Source organism: Mustela lutreola, chromosome 16 (genome assembly GCF_030435805.1).
Source record: "Mustela lutreola isolate mMusLut2 chromosome 16, mMusLut2.pri, whole genome shotgun sequence".
NCBI classification, from domain to species: domain Eukaryota; kingdom Metazoa; phylum Chordata; class Mammalia; order Carnivora; family Mustelidae; genus Mustela; species Mustela lutreola.
The window spans coordinates 45,358,941-45,382,355 of record NC_081305.1 but is presented as its reverse complement, the minus strand read 5'-3'; the positions used below and the strand labels follow the sequence as shown (position 1 = coordinate 45,382,355).

The 23,415-nt window shown below is 60.3% G+C and overlaps 1 protein-coding gene across 3 annotated transcripts in view; it reads right to left on the bottom strand.

The window, feature by feature from the left end:
* Positions 1-1,359: 1,359 nt before the first annotated feature.
* PAK4 (p21 (RAC1) activated kinase 4) overlaps positions 1,360-23,415 on the bottom strand; it is a 41,990-nt gene continuing 19,934 nt past the window's right edge. For 2 of the 3 annotated variants that reach the window (XM_059151901.1, XM_059151903.1), the window contains exons 2-10: positions 12,060-12,133; positions 10,651-10,912; positions 7,371-7,820; positions 6,711-7,157; positions 5,199-5,332; positions 4,942-5,068; positions 3,704-3,829; positions 2,815-2,949; positions 1,360-2,377 (exon numbers count right to left, since the gene is read on the bottom strand). In XM_059151901.1, coding sequence (XP_059007884.1) covers positions 2,222-2,377; positions 2,815-2,949; positions 3,704-3,829; positions 4,942-5,068; positions 5,199-5,332; positions 6,711-7,157; positions 7,371-7,820; positions 10,651-10,854 — 1,779 coding nt within the window. In that variant the 5' untranslated portion in view covers positions 10,855-10,912; positions 12,060-12,133 and the 3' untranslated portion in view covers positions 1,360-2,221. Of the gene's footprint in view, positions 2,378-2,814; positions 2,950-3,703; positions 3,830-4,941; positions 5,069-5,198; positions 5,333-6,710; positions 7,158-7,370; positions 7,821-10,650; positions 10,913-12,059; positions 12,134-20,678; positions 20,880-23,415 lie in introns of those variants that run through there. The other variant, XM_059151902.1, reaches the window with a different exon arrangement.

The window sequence follows — 23,415 nt, the reverse complement described above, 5'->3', positions numbered from 1 at the left end:
AGTTGGGCTGCTATCCTTTCCCTGTTCTTTGGAACAGTTTGTACAAGGTAGGAATTGTGTGATCCTTAAGTCTGGTGGAACTCATTTGTAAAAGCATTCAAGCCCAGGGCTTTTTCTTTGGTGCGTGTGTGTGTGTGTGGGGGGAATGTTACTTTGGTCTTTTCTTGTTTTCTGTTTCTCCTTATACCCATTTTGGCAGAGTTCTTCCCAGAGCTTAACAACTCCACCCAGGCACCCAACACATTCAACATGGCAACAGCTGCTTCCCTGGGGATGTTTAGACCTCTGAGTCCCCATCTAGATGGTGCCTGTTGGTGGCCGGCACAGACACGGTACCCCAGCCTTGGGGACCCAGGGCTTGTGGAGAGGCATGCTCTGGAGTGGGTGCAGACAGTGTACCCGAGTCAGCATCTCCACACGTCTCCCACCCACACAGCAGGCGGAGGTCCCTGGTACCAGTGGGTGGTGGGGTTTGCTGCTCACGCTGCAGTTGTCCCCAGGGAGCTGCTGGTTCCCCCCACCCCCACCTCTTGGGTTCTGGGGGAGACGCCCACAGTCCAAGCTCATACCAGCCTGAGGCGCTCAGTGCCCAGAACACAGAGGCAGCACCATCCTGAAGATGCCAGCCAATTCCTTTCTCCCCTTGTAGAGACCCAGGCTCAGCCTCCTGGGACCCCGATTTGGAGGGAGGGATCTGGCCAGTGGAGTATCCCTAAGGCTGGCTGTTCCAGATCCATCTGCCTCCGTTGAGTCCTCAAAAGCCCACCTGCCCACTGACCGATTTTCTGAATGACCCATTTACTAACATCAGCTCATCAAGGATCCTTCCTACCCACCTACCATGCTCAAGACAAACAACCTTTAAAACAAGATTCCAGGGGCGCCTGGGTGGCTCAGTGGGTTAAGCCGCTGCCTTCGGCTCGGGTCATGATCTCAGGGTCCTGGGATCGAGTCCCGCATCGGGCTCTCTGCTCAACAGGGAGCCTGCTTCCTCCTCTCTCTCTGCCTGCCTCTCTACCTACTTGTGATCTCTCTCTGTCAAATTAAAAAAAAAAAAAAAAAAAAAAAACCTTTAAAACAAGATTCCAGCAAAACTCCAATCTGGCAAACTGGTCACTGCAGCACACAGACCCTGGGGGACTGGCTGTTTGCAGGCCAGGGGGTGAGTCTGGGTCCCATCAGGGGGGGCACTACGGGCTGCTTTGACCTGGGGCTCCCCACCCCCCCAAGACATGGCCCTTGGCCTAAGATGGACTGGAATCCTGGGGTTCGCCAGCCCGCCCTCTCTCCGTCCTTGAGTCCCTCCCCCAAGTCCCACACCTGGACAGGAAGGCGCGCTACCCACGCTACACGCACACGCAAAACAAGAAAACATTTTAATTGTAAAACTAACTTGAGGGAGGGGAGGGGAGAGTGGGGCTGCACCAAAGGGCTGGGAACCTGATTCTTCAAGCAGTGGTTCTGTCCCTGGTGCCGCCCCTAGGGGGCAGGAACCATCTGTCCCCAGGTTGGGACAGGGGCTAGTGTTATAAAATGGCAATATAAATAGACTTCTAGAAAAGAGGAGGCTGTCCAGGTGCAGTAGTCATCTGCAGAGGCTGGGGATAGGCAGGAAGCCCTGGCCCCCATCTCCCCAGCAAGCCACCGAGAGGGAGTGCAGGACTAGGGGAAAAGGCCACTCTTCAGACATTCATGATCGACCCCCACAATGGCTCGGGGGGGGGCAGGGGGCTGCGCTGTATGTCAGGCAAGGCCTTAGAGACACCCACTCCCAGGTTGGGGGACAGAGCAGCTGGACCGTCTGCACAGGTGTGTGTGCACACATGCGTGAGCACACACACACAAACATACACACACACACGCCTCTCGTGTTCTCTCCATCCACAGCAGCCCCCACTGCAGATGATTTCCAGTGATAGGGGGGCTGTCTGTCCTTCCTGGAAGACAGGAAGACACAGGGAGCGACCATCCCAGAGGGTGGGGAGGCTGGGAACCCTCACTTGCTCCCGCAAATCCCTGTGTTTTGTTTTGTTTTAAAGTCACAAAATCAAACCTGGAGTTCAGTAGTAGGGTCCTGCACGCTCCCCCACCGCCGACAAGGATGGCGGTGCCACATGGAGTGTCTCCTGGGTGGGGAGGAGTGGGGGCCTCCCCCCGACTGGCCCGTGGTGGGACGGGGTGACCCAAGGGGCTCTTTGGTTCAGGGACAGGGCACTGAGCCTCATCTGGTACGGTTCTGGCGCATGAGGGGCACGATGCTGGCGGGCGGGCCCGCTTTGGCCAGGAAAGGGTGCTTGAGCAGCTCAGCCGCTGTGGCCCGCTGGGCTGGGTCACGCACCAGCAGGCGGTCCAGGAAGCCCTTCAGGGAGGGTGACACCTGTGGGGAGGTGGGGGAGAGAGTCAGGAATGGGTTTGAGCACCAGCTCCACTTCTCACTTGCCACTGGGCTCCAGTTTCCGCCTCTGTCAAATGGGCCGACAACATCTGCTGCCTGGGGGTAGAGGCCAGGAGGGCCCCGGTGTCTAGAGCTTGGCCCCAAGGAAAGAAACACATCAAAGACCCCAGGGGCTCATTTCTTCTCCATTTTCAAGGTTTGCAAGGAGGTGACAGTGGCTGGGCCCCAGAAGCACCCCTCTCTTGCCAGGCGAGCCATCTACCAGGAAGGCTCCTCTCCCAGACCTGGCTATGCCAGCCAGCCGAGGCTCAACCACTGGGGGACGGTAAGGGCTCAGGGAACCTGTAGCAGAGGGGGCGGGGAGCCCAACACAGAGGGAGTGTCCCCTCCCCCACACCACCTGCCCACCGGGGGCTCACCTTGTGCAGATTTTTCAGTCGAGGTGGCAAGTTGTCCCGAATCATCTTCATGGCTTTGAGGGGGGGCTCATTGAAGTAGGGGGGCTCCCCGTCCACCATCTCGATCACCATCACCCCCAGAGACCAGATGTCTACCTGCAGCGGGAAAGGGACAGGAGGGCTGAGCTGGACTCACTGGGCCCGTGCTAGGGGAAGCCACAAAGGGGTGGTTGGTTCTGCCTTTGCCTCCTCCCTCCTGGAGTCCTTGGGCCCCAAACACCCTGACACCCAACTTCCCAGACCCACAAGCTCCTCCCCCAAGGAGCCCTGAGAAGGGTTCTGCCTACCCAGCACCCTCCTTCCCTCACTCTAGGGAGCATTCAGGGTGCCGTGGCCAGTTGCCTAAGCAGCATGGTTGGGACACAGTAATTGGCTCATGAACAGACACGTGACCGGAGCTGAGCCAATCAGAGCCAGCACAAAGACTTCAGCTACCAGGAGCACCCGGTACTCACAGGCAGGGGCATGGGGTCCCAGAGTTGCCAGGCCAGCTCTGCCCTGACTAGGGGAGCACCTGCCTGGGTGAAGACTAACCCGGACCAAGTCAGGACTGGGGAGGGACAGAGCACAGGAATGCCAGGCCTGAAGCCTGTCACTCGCCCCTACATCACAGTTCTTGGGACCCAGCGCTTTCAGGTTTTGCTAAATCCGAGTGGGTTTTGTCAGCACCGGGCTGGGCTCATCAGGGATAGGTGCATAAATGCATGCCTCCCTCCTCTCCCATAGGACCATCCCCAGTGACCCATCTCCCACACTGAGCCCCACTCCACCCCCAGCACTCCTGCGGCTCCAGATGGTCACAGTGTAAACCTGTGCTGACAACAGGACAACCGGGCCACCGCCGGCTTACCTCTGGCCCATAGGGAAGGCGAGAGATGAGCTCTGGGGCCATCCAGTAGGGCGTGCCGACCAGGGATTTCCTCCGTGGTACCTCCTTGCTGACTTGCGCGCAGAACCCGAAGTCCGAGAGCTTCACCTGCAGCGGGGCGCAGGCAGGGGGGGCAGTCAGAGGTGTCTACCTACTCAGTTCCCTGGCCTTGGACTTTCGGGGACTACACGGGGCAGCCTAGAGGTTAGAGCCAGACCACGGAGTCCCTCTGCCTGCTCCCAGCAGGGGGCCCTTAGGTGTGTCACCTCCCCGTGGGAGATCACACCATGTGCCTTCCTGACAGGGTCTGCCCTGGGGCCTTTGGGGGAAGTGGCCTGAGTCCTACAGGTTCCAAATGTTGCGTAGGGGTGCTGAGACCCCAGCTGGCTCCCAAAGCCCTTGCCTGGGCCCTGGCATCCCTGAATGCAGCCCTGGCCTGGAGAGAATGCAGCCCTGGCCTGGAGAGGATGACAGCTGTGACTTATTTTGCTAACAACCACGTGCCCAGAACCACACATTTCCACCTGTTTGGGAGCCATGGGTCCCCTTCCGATTCCTAAGGATATGTGCGGATCTTCTCACCCCCATGAAACATATGCACACGGCGTGCACACAACCACATCTGTGGACAGCTTCAGGCGTTCGGGGATTCCAGCTGAGACTCCCCATGAAAGAGAGCCCACCACGACCCCTATCCCTGCTGAATGGCTTCACTTCCCTGGGGGAAGGCAGGCGAATCACCAATGAGAACTTGGGGACAGTCAAGGACTCCCTCCCACTGAAAATCATGTCCACTCTTAGAGTAGAAATACAGGTTCTGGGCACTGGGGGGCCTCATCCGTGGGCATGAGTCTGAGCCTCAGTCTGGAGAAGCGGAGACAGGAGCGGGGTCCACGGCCCACGGCCACGTGCTCGGCTGGGAACAGCTTCTTGGTAGAGGAAGAGCCACAGCCAGCACCCCAGCTGTCTCCCGGGCTCCTGGGGCCCAGTGCTCGACCACAGCTCCCGGCACCCTGGGCTGAAGGCGCAGCCTCCTCCGGCCTGCCCCCCCCCCCCCCCCGTGACCGTGTGTGTAGAGCCCCCCGCTGACTGGGCCTGATTCGGGGCTGTTGGCCTGAGGAGTGAACAAACTTCTTGCTCTTCAAGCCGCCGAGCTGCGGGTCCGGGATGGAGGGGAGCCAGGGAGAGGCAGAGGGAACCCAAGCCACCCTGCTCCTCACCCTGCCGTCGTGGGTCAGCAGGATGGAGTCGCTCTTGATGTCGCGGTGGATAACTCCCTGTGCGTGGAGCACGGCCAGGGCCTGAAGCACGGCCAGGCACACGGCGGCGATCTGCTCCTCATTCATCCTGTGTGGGCTGGGGGTCAGCGACTGGAGGCCCGAGGGGAATGCTGCCCTCCTGGCCCGGAGACGTGGCCCCCACCCCGAGGGGTCTGAGAGGACACAGTGGCCCCAGGGACCCTGGGGTCTGGCAGTACCTGGTGTGAGTGACGATGTCAGTGAGGGCGCCGCCCTCCAGAAACTCCATGACTACCCAGAGCTCGTCCCCGACCAGGTAGCTGTTGTACATCTCCACCACGTTCTCGTGCTGGTAGTCCCGCATGATCACCACCTGGGCACCAGGCGGGGTCAGCACTGCTGGTCCCTGCCGCAAACCCAGTCACCCCACCAGTCTGCCTCCCGCCTCCCCTCCTGCCTGGGCTGGGGCCCTGCCACACCAAAGGCCCAGCCCACTTGTCACTCCCGCTCTTTGTCATTGTCATTTGTCACTGCCCTCCCCTGTGCCAAGGCCAGGAGACCCCAAAGGCAGCTTGAGGCCTGATGCCTGCATTGTGGGGGTTTCCCTGCCCCCAAACCCCATTTCTGATCCTGCTCTCTCACCAGTTATGAGCTGGTTGGTCTCTGAATGGCCCTACTGACCAGGCCGGTGTAGGGACAGGGGTGGGGACGAGAATGTCTTAAGCATGGGGCTGAGTCCGTGGGACAAGCAGGTACCCGCCAAGGGCAGAGTAACAGCCTGGGGGGATGGGTTCAGGGAAGAAAAGCCCTGGCAGCAAAGCCCGGGGGAGATGGGAACGGGACACTCACTGGGATTCCGCTGAAGAGCCCACGGTGCGGCTGCAGTGCGGGGAGACTAGGGGGCCGGGGGAGGGGTTATAGGGACAGCTGAGAGACCAGAAGGAGGCAGTTTCGACCACCTCCACACCTGACATCCCAGGACTCCTGCATTGGAGTCCAGGGGCTGCTGCCAGCCCGGATTCCTCTGGGGAAGGAGCCAGGAGTTGGCCTTTGTAAAAAGCTGGCAGATGCCACTGGGAACCCCAGCCAGAGGCTGGACACAACCAAGGACCTAGATGGGAGCCAGACCTCAAACGCCTGCCAGAGGCCAGGCCCGTGTCCCGAGGACAAGGACAGGTAGGACAGGGGAACTGCAAGGGTCAGTAAGGGGGGCAGAGGGGCAGGCCTGCAGGCCCCAAAGAGCCCTTGAGCGGCTGCGTGGGGGACGCCAAGGGGTTACCCAAGAGGGGACGCCAGGGCAGAGTCGGGGGGAGAGGATGGGGTTGCACAGCAGCTAACGGGCTACCATGGGAGATAGAACCAGGGGAGGGGCAGGGCTGGGGTCTCGAGAGACTCTGGGGACCAGTTTGGGACTCGGTGGGTATGAAGGACCTGGAAGTCCCACGAGGGCGGGGCTGAGGGGCTCTGGAGTTGGGGCTCCAGGGAGGCAGGGGTGGGTATGGGGCAATGAGGGGAGAGGTGACAGCCTGGGGAAGTGTGAGGAGTAAGGAGAGGAGACAGGCTCAAACCCAGCCCTGGGGACCCTGGCGCTGAATGGCCTTCTCCCATCCTCACCCTTACAGGACGCGGACCAGCATGGGCCTCCAGACCAGCTGGTAGAGGGCAGCAGGAGGAGGGGCGACGACGGGGCCGGGAGGGCACAGGCGGGGCCGGGAGGGGCTAGGAGGGACAGGGATGGGCCCTCGGCCCACCTCATTGAAGAGGAGCTCGCGCCTCTGCTGCTTGCGCAGGTCCATCTTCTTGACCGCAACCAGCCTGCCTGAGCTGCGCACAGTGGCGATGCACACGATGCCCGTGGAGCCCTCGCCGATCTTGATGAAGTTGTCCAGGTAGGAGCGAGGGTCGCCAGGGTCCACTACCAGCTGCAAGGCAGCTCGGAACTGCTCGTGCGACACTCGCTGGGGTTCCCGCTGTGGCGAGCGGGGCCCGGGGGGCCCAGGGGCCGGGGGCCCGGCGGGGGTAGGGGCAGTGACAGGGCGAGTTAGAGGAGCCAACTGGGGCTCAGAGGCATGGGGGCCCAGCACTCCTGGGCTAGGGGGTCCGCGGGCTCGGGTGGGAGGCCGGGAGGAGGAGGAGGACTGGGGGACCGCCACGCCCCCGGCCGATGGCCCGTTGGGGGCCAGGCTATGAGGCTCCCCCTGCAATAGAAAAGACAGGCAGCTGTTAGTGGAGGGGAGGGGGCCAGCTCTGCTCCTTGTGTGGGAGAGGGGCCCTGCCTGTGGGACAGACACATGGCAGTCAGGATGGAGATGGACAGTGGGCTGGGCACAGGCTGGCGCTGGTGGGCAGGGAACAGGGGACGTTTGGGACAAAGGGGCGGTGGGAGGTCCCGGGGCAGGGGTACTGGTTACCTGGACACCCCGGGCCGGGTGGTCCGTGTCAGCCCTCGGGTACGTGTTAAAGGGCCGACCAGCTGCTGCTTTGGCCCCACCAGCCAGACCGGCAGGTTGCGGGGTGCCGACGTCGGGCCCAGAGAGGGGGCGTTTGTCCCGGGAGGATTCCTGGGGTCCTCCTGAGCCCTCCCTGGAAGACTTGGGCCTCTTCTCTGGCCCCACCCGCCGCCTGTCACCACCGCTGCCACCCGCCTCACTGCGACCAGCACCCCGGCCTTGGCTGCCCGCCTTCTCTGGGGCTGCTCTGGCCGGCTCTGTGGGCATCCCGTTTTCCTGGCGGGCACGGGCAGGTGGCGGGGGGCTGTCTCTCCGCAGGGAGTTGGAGCGCGTCACCGACATGTTCTCAAACTCGTCCAGTAGCAGCGTGAGGGCCCCATCCTTGGCACCTTTGCTGCCCCGCACGATGGTCTGGGGTCCAGGGCAATGGCGGGATGGGGGCCGGGCAGGGAAGAGGAGGACACAGGACGTGTATCCGACACACAAGGACAGGACAACACAAAACACACACAGAGACAAGACAGAGACGGAATGAAGAAATGCCATGGGGTGATGAAGGGGCGGGGTGGGTGGGGGTGGCACCAGAGGGGCCCCTGCAGTCCCTCCCACACCCCCACGTGGTCTGGTGCAGGAAGAAAGCTGAAGGGGTAACCTCCCACGGGTCAGGCTGTTGCCCCCGGGGCGGGCCAGTCCCCCTATAAAACACCCTCCCCGTCTCTCTCCTGTTTTTCAGCCTGGGGGCAGGTCTCTGCCCTGTGGGCGGGAGGGGAAGGAGCACAGAGCCCATGCCACCCCATCAACAGTCCTGGAGAGCCGCAAATTACAGGATGCTGGGCACAGGGCCCGGCCTGGACTTCCTCCCTTGCTGCCCGCTGGGGCTGTTAACCCTAAACCCATGCTCTGTCCCCCGGAAGCCAAGGACAGAGCACAGGGAGAGTCAGAAAGGACTGGGCCTGAAGTCCAGGAGCAGTGGTGGCAAATGGGAATTCCCACGTGGCCTGGTGAATGTAACATGTGCCCTGAATACACCCAAGCTTCGCGTGCCAAGCCCAGCACCCTGATCCTGGTCACAGCCGCCTCCTCCCTCAAACAGAGTCAAGGCCTCCAGGAATACCTCCTCATCTCCCATTCAGCTCAGAGCACACAAGTTTCCTCACTGCTCCTCAAACATACCAGGCAAAGGCCCACCTCAGGACCTTTGCACTGGCTGTTTGCTCTTCCTAGAACATCTTCTCCCAAGTATGCCCTCAGCTCCTTCCCTACTCTCCTCTTCCAGGCCTTTGCCCAAACTCAGCTTCTCAGAGGGAAGCTTCTGTTGACTACCCAGAGTCTAAAATGCCAGCCCCTAACACCCCCATTCCCTTTCTCTGCCTTCTCTTTCTCTGGAGCCCTAGAAACCAGCTGCCCTGATGCAACTGTCAGCTGACTGTCACCTGCCCCTCCTGTGACATCCATGAGGACTTTTGTATTTGCCTGCTGATCTGCTCTTGCTACATCTCAGTACCTAGCACCGTGTCAGGTATGTGTGCACAGCGTGCTCAAGAAACATGGGCTGAGCCAGCGGGGGAGGGAGGCAGGCTGGGAGGAGGCTGTAAAGAGCAGAACACGCAACCCTGGCCCTCTGCTCTCACTCACAGGCCAGTGGCAATGGGGGCCCAGGGCTGCCACACATCCTCAAGCCACAACTGCCTGCCTCCACCGTGCATGAAACCCACCTCCAGCCCACAGGGCCCCCAGGGGCCGGCCCCTGTCTCTCCCTCCCACGCCCCGCCTCTTGGGGGCCTGGCTACCTCCTTGCCTGGGCACCCTGTGAAGCAAGGCAGACAGACACCTGCTCATGCCCTAGCCCCAAGAAGACTGGGGGCTGCGGGAGGGCCTGGGAAGACCCAGCCAAGGGGAGATTCCCAGCAGGGGCAGCAAACACGTACCCACACAGGCCCCAAGACTCTGCTAGTCCCCATGGCCCCTTGTGTGGCCCTTCCTGGCAGGCATGGGCCCAAACAGGACTCACGGCTGGCGGACCAAGCAGGGGCTAGATTTTCGGGGGTCCCCTAGGGAAGCCACAGGCATCATGGAGGAGCCCCAGGGCCAGCTGGGGGATGGAAGCGAAGCAGGTGGGGTGGGGCCAGCAGGGACAGAGGAGCCAGCACCCCGGCCCGCGGAGGCAGCTGCCACCCCCTCAGCCCCTGCGATTAGTCAGCAGAAGCCAGAAATACAGCCTTGGATGTGAAGTCTCTGCTGCTTTAAGCAGCAGGAAAGAGTTCAAAGTCTTCAAAAGGCCTGCAGGAGAGGCACCGAGACCTCAGCGGGGCCGCAAGATGGAGCCCATCCTGGTGAGTGTCCTCGCGCCAGGCCCCGGAGATGATGAGTCAGCCAAAGGCCTGTCCCCCAACCGTGGGCCCGCTGACCGGCACACCCATCTCCATCTCCAGCCCAAGAACAACCCTGGCTGCGTGCCCCTGGCCCTGGGCCCTTCCTGGCTCCCACTGCCCCTGAGGTGAAGTCTGGCCTTGGAGGCGGGATTCCCAGGCCGGGCAGGCTCACACCCTGCCACCAGCCAGCCTCACCATGCCACGCCTGGGCGCCGGGACTGCACAGATGGCAAAGGGGTCTAAGAGCCTGGGCTGTGGAAACAGACCGTGGTTCAAATCCCAACTCCTCCCTTTTGCTCAAGATGGCCAGAAAACCACCCCCCAAACCAAAAAGCCTCCAAGGCTTCCCATGGACTCTTTCCTCTGCTAAAAGGCTCTCTTTGCCACAGGATTCCTCCCTCTCAGGGCACAGCTCTCAGGGCACAGCTCAGGTGTCCCCCTCCTCCACAAAGTTGGCCCAGACTGGGGGACAGGGGCAGGGGAGGCCGGGTCAGCAGCTCTCTGGGCGCCCCCAGGTCGGTCCTACCATGGGGATCTGTCCCTCGCCAAAAGAAAAGTTTCTGGTACTCGGGATGGGGCCACGGAGCCCAGGGAGAGGAGGACAACTCAGAGGCTGGCGTGGGGGGCTGCTACTGGGGTCAAGGTGGGAGTCAGTGCTGAGAGGCATGGGGAGGGATTGGTGGGTGGAGGGGTGAAATGTCAGGACTGGGGCGAAGATTAGGGTAGAGGGTTGGGGTGTCTGTCTGGCTGTCAGTAGGAGGAGGTCAGCAAGGAGGTGTTGGCCCTAGGGTCAAGCGTGGGTTTAAGGCCTGGGGGTGCCGTATGGGGTAGGTATGGGGCAGGAGAGGCCACAGTGGGCGCTGGCATACCTTGGGGGCCCCGGGCTGGATGGAGGTGATGCAGGCAGGGTCCACAAGGGGCTTGGGCCGGCGAGCCGACTCCTCAATCAGGCTCTGCCACTGGCGGGGCAGCCCCGTGAACTTCTGCTCGTGCTGGTCGAAGCCTGTGTGCACGCGGTGCTCAAAGTTGGATGGCGCGGAGATCTCGACCCTCTTCTTCTTCTTCCCAAACATGGCGGCGCTGATGCTTTCAGCGCCGCAAGGGCGCAGACTGGGGCTCCTCTCAGCAGGCCTGTGGGAGGGGGCCACTCACCAGAACCCGCCCATTTCTCTGGGCTCCTTGGGCTCTGCCCCAGTCCTGTCCCTCCTCATCTCCTCCTTGGTCTCCCTTCCCCCACAGGTGGCCTGAGGGACCCGTGAACAGGCTCCCCTGCTCAGCCCTTGGAGTCCCCTCGACATGACCTGCACCTATCCCCTCTCTGCTCTCATGCCCCCTTTGCTCACAATGGTTTTCAAACCTCAGTGCCTTTGCACTGACTCCTCATGGAACACTCTTCCCTAGTATCCACACATGGCTCCCTCCAATCCCCTCCTTCAGGTCTCAGAATGGTTGGTGAATCTTTTCCTGACCGCCCCAAGTGAAGGAAGTGTCCCACTAGCTTTCCGTCACAAAGCTTCACAGCACGTTTGACTCCTGAAAATTCTACTGTTCATTCTTGAGTTTACCAGTTGGATGTCTACACCCCACCCCCAACCCTTAGACTATCAGCACCAAAGGCCAGATCTCATCTGCCCAGTGTGCCTGTATCCTACCCCACCCCCAGTACAATGCCTGGCCTGTAGCCCACACTCAGTGACCAAGCGACTGTTCAACAACTGCTTCTAGTCCCTGTCCTATGCACGGCCCTTGGGAGCCTCACCCTAACACTCCCACTTTACAGATGAAGAGACTGAGGCTCGGAGAAGGGAGTTCCTCACCAGGGTTGCGCAGTGGGGAAAGTTCCAAGGTGCAACGCATATTAGCAAGCACAACCACCCCTGCCTTTAGGCTCTGTGGTCTCCAGGTGACGCCTTGGCTGGCACCAGGCACCGTATAAATGCTCACTGAAAGCCAGTTGGAAAACCAAAGGGACTGCCGGAGAGATGCACCACTGTGTGTCCCCAGGGAGACCAGGGAAGTGAGGGGATGGGGAGTCAAATGGCAAGAGAACGATCTTTCTTTGCCACTCACTCTGTGGGACTGTGGGCGAGTGACGTGACCTCTCTCCCCCTCACAGGGCTGCTCTGAGGACTGACTGGGTAACAGGAGCAGAGCAGGGCACGGAGCGCGGGCCCTGCTCCACCACAGTGACTCCAGAGTGCTCCTAACGGCGTCTAGGGGAGGGGGAACCCGGGTCCTGTACCCCCATCCCACGCCCAGGCCCTGGAGTCCCACAGACCTGGTTTGATGCTGGCTGTGCTAGACGTGCCCTCCGGCAGGTGACGACTCCTCTTGGGGCCTCGAGTTACTCATCTGGAAGATGGGAAGAAAATACGCATGCATTCATCCGCTAACACCTCGCTTCTCTGCGCCCAGCCCTGTGCTGGTGGCTGCTCGGGATACGGTGGGGACTGAGGCCAAGATTGCCTCCGACGGCCCAGGGTGGTCAAGGCTGGGGTCAAGGAGGACCAGACCCAGCCTGAGGGATGGTAGGGCCGGGGGGCAGAGGAGGCTTCTCACAGAGAGGCTGTGTGAGCTAAGACCCACAGGATGAGGGGAAAGGCATCTGGCTGGGCTCTTTGCTGGCTTCAGGCTGGCTCCCCAGAGCCTGGCATGGTGCCCAACACAGGGTCGGCCCCAAGTGCAGTGAGTCTTGTGACCTGAGGACCCTCTCAGGCGTCTGGGATGCTGCCCTCCAGACCTGGCTCTCCTCCTCCCCGTGCCATTCCGCCTTTCCACTGGGGCAGCTGTGTGAGGTCGGGAAAACTTGCAGCCAGCCGTGGCCCAGAGGCAGGACCATCAGTGGGTAGCCATCTAGGAGAACCGGTCCGGCAGCAGCGCCCAGTTGGGAGGGGGTGGGGACCCAGCAGACAACCTGTCTCAACTGGTCAGGGCATCCTGGGCAGCAGGAGGCCAGAGCCAGGTCCCGCCAGGGCTCCCCCAGCAGGTCCAGCTTCCCTGCTGCTCCAGGGTCCCCAGCTGCTCGGATGTGGGGTACGGCGGCCCTGGCCAGGATGGAGGTCCCTTTGCCTCTGCCTCTGTCCCTCCTCTGCCCTCAACCAAGCCAGGAGCCCTTTCAGTGTCTTCCCCCATTCCAGCCCTTCCCTCCCACCTCAACTTCCATCCCTGGCCCCCCATCCAGCCTGTTCTGGCTCCCATGCTTCTCTGCTGCCCTCAGCCGTCAGCCTGTCTCAAACGGGTCCTCGCCTTGTCCCCACAGTCAGACTTTCCCCCATCCTCCCACAGCTTCACCTCCACCTCCTTGCAGGGTTCCCAGAGGGGTCCCCACCTGGCACGCCTGGCCTCAGCCCTCATCTTGGCCTCTCTCACTGGGCCCTACCCATCTTCTACCCTGTAGCCCACAGCCCAAGGCACCAAGTCACTCCGGGGAGTAGGATTAACCATGTGACCCCTCACTAAGCCCAGGAGAGGGCGGGGCGACCCTGCAGTGGGAGGAGCTCGGCACCCAGACAGGGTCGGGTGGGGGGGGGGGGCGCCCGGACCGCCTCCTTAGAGCCCTCGCCCCCATAAAACCCAAGGGGCATCCATTTACCCCGCAGCCAGCCCCTAGTGTATCCTGTCTTCAGGGCGTGTGACCCTGCAGGGGAAGGGGATGGAGGGACACACCTCCGGATATTTGCCCGGGCCACCCCTTCCCTCTGGGCACAGCACGGAGGGAGGGACAAACAGAGGAACTGACCATGTTTATAGTGCTCAGGCTCCAGCTCCACCCTGGGGCAGCCTCCAGCTCCGCAGCTGCCGGCGGCGCCCCCACCAAGTCCCCTGGCTCCTGACCCTACAGGAGCCCACAGCGGGGAAGGTGGGGCAGCTGTGACACAAAGCTAGGTGCCTGCACCAGGAGCATGGAGGTGGGCAAAGAGGGGGCACAGGGGCTCCCCAGCGAGCTTGGAACCCAGGAGTCTGACTGCTGTGTCCCGGCCATTTCACCTTCTGTACTTGGGAGCCAAGCCACCTTGGGAGCTCACCGTGCAGCCTGGGGCCAGCAGCTCGGCCACCCCATGCCTCAGTTTCCTCTTCTGTTAGGATAATGCCGGATTGTGCTCCCTGGGGTTCTGAGTCACAGAACACCAGGCACTCGCTCGCAGTCACCCACGGAGTACCTACTGTGTGCTGGCCCCTCTTCCAAGCACCCCGCCCAGAGCCCCTCATCTCACCCGCACACATGACCCACGAGGATGCAGCCACCGTGTGCCCCACATTATAGCCAAGGAGGAACGAGGTGCAGGGAAGACACCCCACTCGCCCAGGGCCCACCACCTGGCAGCAGAGTGCACCTGCGGCTCCAGGCCAGTCCTCAGAAATAAAGGCAGCGACGATCAGAGGACCCTGCGCCCCATAGTCTACTGACTGCCCTCACAACTGGCCAACCCCAATTCACAGACCAGGAGCCTGCGGCCCAGAGCAAGGAAGCCCCTTGTCCAGGACACCCAGCATTCAAACTCCAGAAGGTGGGCACCAGAGCCCACGCTCTTACCTGCCTGGCCTGCACCAAGAGCCCCGGGGAAGCCACTGCTTCTGTCCCCTTCGCCTCCAGGGCAACTTCCTCCCTCCCTCCCAAGCATACACCCTGCCCTTCCTTCTTTCTTTCAAGTTTATTTATTTATTTATCTTTAGTAATCTCTACCGCCCCCCAGATCAAGAGTCACATGTTCCCTTGACTGAGCCAGCCAGTCACCCCACACTTGCCCTTTTGGTCCTGCCCCTGACCCCTCCTGGGGTTCAGGGTCCCCATCTCCTATCTGACCTGTCCCAGCCCCCCAAGGGTAATGGGAGGCAGCCCAGAGTGGGGGTTCCTGTTCCCCTTCAGCAAGACAATCTGCAGGGGAAAAGATGGCCACACGTCCATCCCCGCCACCAAATGTACCTCTCTGAGGCTCAGCCCCAGTACTGACGCGAGGGACCCCACCACCCTGCCCAGATGGAGACCCTCAGCTCACGGACTCCCTGTGACCTGGGGGGAGCAGCTCTTCTCATTTCCATCTTGCAGATGTGGAAACTGAGGACCACGAAAGTGAAATCTCTTGCTTAGGTTACCAAGCAGAGCTGGGCCTGAAGCCAGTTGGATCCACTACAGCATCGACCTCCTTAAACCTTCTGCTAGCCCCCAAAACCCATCCCCGTGGCCCTGTGGCCCATATGATCTGCCTGTCACCTCTGCCCTTTGCTCGCTCTGCCTCAGCCACATGAGCCTCCTTGCTTTTCTGCAAACCCTAGACACGTCCCCACCTCAGGGCCTTTGCACTGGCAGTCACTCCCTTGCTGGAACTTCATTCTCACGGATCTGCACATGGCTCCTTCCCTCCTTCCCTCTACCCACGTCTGTCTTCAAATATCCCTGGCTCCAGTCCTGTCCCCCTCTACATCTTTCCCTTTGCACCTCTCATCCGTCTTGCTCCCTGCCATACCCCAATGTCTACAACATGGCCCAGCCCATACCAGGCACTTAAGGAACCGCCGGTGAATGAATGCACACTCATCTGTACCCGCTACACTACACCCCTGCTCAGACACCTCTCATACTGCTCAGGCGGTCCTTGGGGAAACTCCAGGAGAGGGTGAAGCAGCAACCTTAGATAGAGGGAACGGGGTGGTGGTGGGGGTAGGGTGGGGTGGGACAGCGTGCAGCCACCAGCCAGGCCACAGATGCCTCTGAAGCCCTGTGTCTGATCCCACGAATGCAGGCACATTCCGTACCCTACTCTCAAATGTTTACTACAATGAAGAAAAAAGCTTTTGAATTATTCGACATGGGGGACAAGACAGTTTCCAGCCTGTCCTAGCCAAAGCTGCCAAGTTTCTAGACATCCCTGCATTCGCTGGTTCCATCCTCCTGAGCTTTCATGAGAAGAAAATGATACCCACCCACCCCACCCCACGCCTGACTCTCCCCACCATGAAAATCCACTCTGGTGGAAGAGCGAGATGCACCTGTAGCACAAAGCCATCCGGGAAATGTGTGTGTGTGCACGTGTGTGCAAAAACTCCTTACCTTCTGTCTCCTTCCCTCCTCCCCCCACCCCTCTGAAACAAGCTTGCTCCCTTGCAGTTTCGGGGAGCTGATGAAGGGGAACCCAGGGGCCCAAGAAAAGAGCAGGGGATGTGCCAAGATCAGTCTCCAAAATGAAACCCTCAATCAGGAAGGGGACCATGAAGGCAGGCCACTGTCCCCAGCCAGCACTCAGGGCTGCCACCACCGGCGCCCACCCCCTTTCATATCAAGACTTTTATTTATTTATTTTTTAAAGATTTTATTTATTTAAGAGAAAAAGCAAGATAGCAAGAGAGCGTACAAGCAGGAGGGAGAGGGGGAAGCAGGCTCCCTGCTGAGCGGGGATTCTCATGGGCTCCATCCCAGGGTCCTGAGATCATGACCTGAGCTGAAGGCAGAGGCTTAACCCCTGGAGCCACCCAGGCGCCCCTGCTAAGACTTTAACCTACTAGCTCACGGAAGCCGCTTCCCACCTCAGTTTACTCACTGTCAGGGCTGGGCTCTGACAAAGGAGGGGAGACCGGCCCCCAGCAGAATCCTGTCCCCCTCCACCCCCACACCCATCCCACCTCCACACCTTTGCTCAGCTCTCAGGTGCCCATCTGTACAGCCCCCGCCCTCCCCAGTCCAAATCTCTCTCCCAGCCCCGCTGCCTCGAGCCTAGTTTCTCCCCAGGGATCTTGACCCCAGATGCCATCCTGAGCTTTGGGCCAAACACGTGCCTAAGCCCACTCCTTGGCAAATACCCCAAAGGACCCCATCACACTCACACACCTGCGTACTGTCCGTGGCTACTGAGGGCTGCTCTCTGCCAGACCGGGGCTGGGGCTCCTAGCAGCGGTCAGAATGGCCAGAAGCATCCCAGCCCTTGTGGACAGAGCTCATGTTCTAGGGGAAAGGAGACAGTCGATAAATGAGCTAAATCAGAAAAATATCTAGTGAGCCAGAGGGTAAATGCTGAGAACATACACTAAGCAAGGATCAAGGGAGTGCTGAGGGCCAAGAGAGGCTGCAAGTTTCAGTGAAAAGGTCAGGGAAGGCCTAGCTGGGAAGGTGATCCTTGAGCAGGGACCCGAGTGGGGAGGGGCCAGGGAACCACATGGACACCCAGGAGTGGGAAGATTCAGTGCAACTGTCCCCAGGTGGGGACGTGCTTGATGTGGTCAGAGCAGAGGAGGCCCAGTGGTGGGGGCAGATCATGTAGGGCATTATGGGCCACGGGGACAGCTCCGTCCTTTCCTGGAGGGAGGTGGGGCCACACAAGGGCTCTGAGCAGCGGAGGGCCGTGGCCTGACTCAGGCAGCCAGAGGCTGGACTGTGGCCATGTGGAGCCCAGGGAGGCGGAGGACATGACAGCCAAGGGGCAGGCAGGACCACGTGGGGGCTCTGAAGGGAGAAGTGGGCAGGCTCTGGGCATGCTGGAACGGCCGAGGTGACAGGACTTGCTGACAACGGACACCATCTTCCATACTAGCCGCAGCCAAGAGCACCACGGGGGCGGGCGCTGGGTCCGGTCTTGCCCATCACCGTACCCCCAGTGCCTGGTTCGTCCCGTCTACCCTCTCCTGACCCTTCATATCCCGATGCATCCCACAGTGATGAGCGTGCCTCACGCTTCCCACGAAGTCAGTGGCTCAGCGCCGGCGGGGGGTGTAGGGGGGGGTGTGTGTGCTTCGGTGCTGACTCCAGCCCAGCTTCAGGCCAGACGTGCAGACCAGGCCACCCTGAGCCCTCCCAACCGTTCTTAGGTGACTGGGTTGCGAGGGAGAGTCCTCTTCCTTCCTGTTTCCCAAACCAGAACAACAGGGCCCAGAGAGGGGAATTCACTGCCCAGGGCTGCCCAGCACCACCAGGTCACCAAAGCACCCGTGCTGAGCCGCAGAGGCGGCCTTGTCGCTGCCCCCTCCATTCCCGGTTTGCTGGCAGCCCCAGCACCAGCCAAGGCCTGTGCTCCAGATGAAAGATCCCAGAAGTTCATGGGACAAGAACAAGGGCAGAAAAAACTGTACTGTCAATGACCAGAACCAAGATCAGCAAGGCTGCCTTGGTTAGGAGGGAACCAGAAGCAACGCTAAACAAACAGTTCTTCCAGGGCTTCGGACGGGGATAAAGTTCCCCACTGTGCCCTACCAAGGCCCTGCCCAGCTGCACTCCGCTGTCCTCGGGACCCCACCCCTCCTCTCACTTCACTACACCTGTACTGGCCTCATACATTTTAGTCGTGGACACCTCAAGCTTGCTCCAGCCTCAAGGCCTTTGCGCCTACTACTCCCTCTGTCCAGAGTTACATGACTCACCCCTTCCTGATATCTGGGTCTTTGTGCAAATAAAACCTTCCTAAAGAGCCACCTGGGTGGCTTGGTAGGTTAAGCGTCTGCCTTTGGCTCGGGTCATGATCTTGGGGTCCTGGGATCAAGCCCCACATCAGGCTCCCTGCACAGCGGGGAGTCTGCTTCTCCTTCTCCCTCTGTGCGTGTGCTCTCTCTCAAATAAATAAATTAAAATCTCTAAGAAATAAAACCTCATTAGAGAGGTCTTTCGTGGATCCTGACAAAACCTGCACCCCCACTTTATACTTCTCTGTGGCCTTTATTACCATCTGACATCACATAAATGCAGACCATGGGTCCCCTCTCCTCCCTGGCCCCCAGCAAAGGCTCCCTGATAGCTGGAGCCCTTGTCTTTCTTGCTGTATCCTTGGCATCTAGAGCAGCAGACACTCAGCAAGTGTTTGTGGCACAAATGAATGATGCCACGGCCAAGTGAGCAGTTTGGACCCTGAGGAGGAACAGACAAGGGAGGTGGGGGCGAGGGCAGATAGGCACCCCCAGCGCCTGTCCCACACAGCCTGGAAGTCGGACCTTCATGCCTAAACAGGAACCGGTTCCAGTCCTGCGAAACCAAATCTGGCTCTTTGTGAGTAAGCTGGCCTATGCACCAAATGCCACAAGAGGTGCCCCCCATTGATCCTATTTCTGGGTCCACCCCACCCCAGGAAGGCCCACTCCAGCCATGCTGCCTCGGCTGGAACTGTGAGGATGGAAAGAGGCAAGTCACATGGCAAGAAATGCTGCCGGAAATCCACCGGTCCCCGTAACGTGTGAAATCCCACAGGATGACACAGATCCATGGGTCACCCTGGCCTTGGGAAGCAGCTGGCATCGGCAGTCTGGGGCGTGAGGAGCAGCCCTGCCCTTCATGTTCTGGCCAGATATGCGCCATCTCTCTGCACAGGGCCTTTGCACAGATCGTGCAGGGTAAGGACTCGGCAGAGAGATGTGCTGCCACCAAGTGGGTCCTCACTACAGTTTACCCCGCTGGCACTACCATGGCCATGGTTGCTGCTGCTGCTGAATGCACAGGGGCAGGAACAGATAAACGGAAGAAGGTGCTGCACACACTTCTCTCCAGCCCAGTGCAAGGGTCCAGCCTTACAGTCTCTGCTGTCTTACTTTTTCAGGGCTCCAATCAGAGCAGAATGGGCTGTGCTGTCTGGGAGCCCCCAAGAGGGCAGCGCCTGGGGCCATCCCAGCCACCCTGTGTCCCCAGCCCTGCCCAACACGGGGTGGGGCACAGCTCAGACAGTGTGGCTAAATGAAGAGAAGATATTTCCTGGAGCCAGCTGGGCTGGTGCTCCGAGTCCCCAGGGAGGCCGGGTGGCAAGTCCGGCAGCCTTGGGCTCAGGTGCCTCCTCCCCTCCCAGCCAGGCCCAAAAGGAAACAGACACAAAGGGCACTGTTGGCGTCTGTCACCCCCCAGAGGTGCCCAGGGTAGGGATGGATGCCACAACAAACCTGAAAGTGTGGGCGAGCCCCCAGGGACCAGGAAAATCAGATCAGACTCCATTCTTTCTTCCCGAAGCAGGGCAGGAAGGTGGAGGGGGGTAACAGGAAAGAGGCACAGCCCTCCATGCAACTCCCTGCTCCATACACACACACACACACACACACACACACACACACACACACACACACACGGAGGAGTCCTCAATTCTGAAACATGAGAAGCCACCGCAGCCACACAGCAGCCTTGGCCCAGAAAAAGACATCACACCCTGAGCCCTAGGTCCCGCCTCTGGAATACCAGCCCCGGCAGAGCCCGCGGGAGCCTTGTGGCCTCAGTGCGAGAATGCTGGGGAAGCAGTCAAAAAGAGGGGCCTGGCTCAGAGGAACCTCTCCCAACAGAAAGGCCAGAACATTCGGGGGCCCACAGCTGGGTCCCTGGAGAAGCCGTGGACCCAGGACCCCCTCCACAAATGGTGTAAAGACCTACACACACCCCCTTGATGCACGGACTCCCGAAAGAGACCCGCAACACACACCAGCAATATACATGATATACACCAGCCACCAGCTCAGAACGCAGGCCCATGCGTGCATACAGCCAACCCCAGACGCTCCCTAACCGCCTGACATGCCTGAAAAGGACCCCCCCCACACACCCGGGTACACTCCCCCAGCCACAGTGTTAGACCACGAGACCTACACACCCTAGATCCATACACAGGAGGAAAGGAGACCCCACAACAGACCCTGGCACGCCCATCACCAACTCCTGGGTCATCTAGGGTGACTCAGTGAGGCACAGCCCCTCCAAGTCACCCCCCTTAGAACCAGACCCCAGGACTGAGCTCCCCCGGAGGCACTCAGGGACCTGGGAGGAGGCACGTGGTAAGTGCCAGCAGACAAAACACCTGTCTGGTAACACATGGAAACACAGTGACCTCGCCCCTGGCTCTGACCGAGAAAGGGGTGGTCCCCCAGCATAGGCTGACACCCTCCCATGGGCAGTCCTCCCCTCTCCTTCCCTCCTCCCCCCTCTGCCCCTCCGAGGCCAGGGTCAGCTCACCTCGGCCATCCTCCTCCCTGGTCCTGGGGCCACCGTCAGTGGGAGAGGGCAGTGGACTGACAGGCTTCCAGCTGGCAGCACAGGAATGGGGAGCAAGGGGCTCCCCTGGCCCTGGATGTGAGCCACCCACAGGTGAGCTGGCTGGCCCCGCACTCTGGCCTCCCTGGCTGTGGGTGGTGCCTTGGCCCTGCCCTGGCAGGAGTTGGGCTGCCTGTGGCTCCAGTCCATGGAGGGCGAGGGCGGAGGGCGGAACAGAGGGAAGGAGGGGCTGAGCCCGGAAAGCCTTGGCCACCGGGCCACCACTGCCCTGGCAGAGGGAAAGACTGGGCAGGGATACAGAAGCAGGGGACACAAACCTCAGCCCTTGCTTTAACAGGGTCCGTCTGCTGCCAGCACCCATGCACCCCCAGGGCCAGACTTGGCACCAGGAGACAGGACAGCAGGGGCCACACCACACGGGGCTGAGTGGGTGAGAGTGGCTGGCAGGGCGGCCAGGTTTGAAATGACAGTTGGGGCTGGGGGGGTTGGACGGAGGGAGGGAGCTGGGGGGGCTCTCTGATGAGGCTGGGTGGTTGGAGCTTGCCGGATTGGCCCCCCTACCCAGTAATTCCAGCCAAAACCCCAAGAGGGTGCATGAAGGGGGCCTCTCCCCACTCCATCTCACTCTCTCATTAGACGCGCGCAGGTCACAGTGGACCCCAGACATAGCCATCTCCAGATGTGAAAATGGGACTGGTGAATGGTGGAAACGGGGAGGAAGAAAGGTGGGGAGGACTGGCTCTGTCTTGCCAGCCACGCCAGGATGCAACTAACCTGAAAGTGAGGGGCCCAACTCCGCAGAGAACTTTCCCTGGGCCAGGCCCTGCTCTTAGCACTGACCTGCTTTAAGCCATTTCCCCCAGCAGGGTCCTTAAGGGACAGGTGTTTTAACAGGCTCATTTTACAATGAGGGAAACTGAGGCCCAGAGAGGTCCAGAGACTTGCCCAAGGCACCCTGCAGGGGTTTTGGCACCAGGCTTCCCAGGCAGCTGCTCTGAGCATGAGGCTAGCCTGCCCAGAACCCCCATTCCAGACAGAGGAAAAAGATGCTCAGACAGGAGTCTTCTAGAAGGGGTGCCGCCCCTTTGCCTCACACCTCCCTCCCCCTCCAGATCTTACTTCCTCGGCAAAGTCTTCCTGGGCCCAGGTCAGGGCTCCCTGGTTCATCACCAGTCACCCTTCAGGGCCTGCCTCAGGCACCCTCTCCTCCAGAAAGCCCTCCCTGACACCAGGCTGGGTCTGGTACCTTCTCTAGACTCCATCCCAGGGCTGAGCCCTCCTGATGTCTGGCTCTCCTGTTCGGTCACATATTTCCTGTGCTCCTAGCACTTGCGGGCGAGCCCGCTGGGAGGCCCTGACAGTTCAGCAGTGAGCAAACTAGACAGAACTCCTGTGAGCAGCAGGGACCAGGTTCTCAAGTTCTCACAGGCGGCCCAGGACAGGTGCCCAGCTGACGGTGAGCCCGTGAGAAGCAGCAAGTGGCCCAGGCAGGCAGGTGGATAAAGACGCCCGTGTCCTTCCCCCTCCCTGGCTCTGGCACCTCCATGGAGACCACTCCCACTGCAGCCAACTCCCTGAGGACTTTATCACTGGGACCTGGGAGCCCCGGCTCCAAGGTCCTGGAAATCCTCCTCCTGCCTTCCACCTGCCCATCCAACCAGAGGCTCCCCGCCAGGCCTAGGGTGGGCCTGGGGCTACAGCAGGGCAGGTCTAGGAGACCCCAGAAGTCCTAGATCCCAGGCCACTCCCTCCTCTCTTGGGGGGAGAGCGCTGGTCAGGCAATCACCAGCACAGGAGCCAAGTGGGTGGGCCCCCAGACCTTCCCAAACCGGACAGGCAGGTTTGGGCTCTGGCTGGGGAGGCAGTCAGGATTGGGCAGTTTTGAGCCAAGGGAAACCAAGTCCCAAGGGGAAGGATGGGGGAGGGGGGGAGGAGGAAATACCCTTTCCCCAGAAGTCGAAGTGGAAACAAGTGAGGGGTGCTCCTGGGGGCCAGGCTTCGGAGCGAGGAGAGCTTGCCCTAGGATCATCTCACACCAGAACAGTTATGAAACTTTGTAAACATACCCCCAAACCAAGACTAAACCAATAAACCCATGTAAAGCTGGTCACTTGGCTTCTCAACTATTAATAAGCCACCATATCTGGGCTCCATCTCTCCCCTCTTTCCTTTCCGAGAGAGCCTACACATGCGTGTGCATGGGTGTGTGTGCACACACACGCTTGCACACCTCTTCTAAGTACATAAATGGCAGCACGCCACGTAATACTATTCTGACCTCACTTTTCTCCAAACAATCTTTGGTTCCCCCACACCCCTGCCCAGGGAGGAGCCTAGCAGCCTCCAGTGGAGGGGAAGACCCACACTGGGGACCTCGGGAATGCTCTCCCAGGCAACTCCCTCGACCTAGAAAAGCGCCCCCCTGGGTATGAAGCCGAAAGATCCAGCCTGCTTGCCTCAGGGATATGCATGGGGACTTGGGCTGAATCAGCCAGAAAGACTGAAAAACAAGCCAAGTGCTGGCCCAAGGTGGACCGACAATGATTGGGGATCTCCTGGCTCCCCCGAATGGTGCACGACAGTGAGAACAGACGACCCACAGCTACAGGTGAATGAAACCAAAACGGAAGCAGGAAAACGTGAAAGGATACGTCTTGTGACTTTGTTTAGAAAAAGCTCAAGGCTAACGAAATGAAAC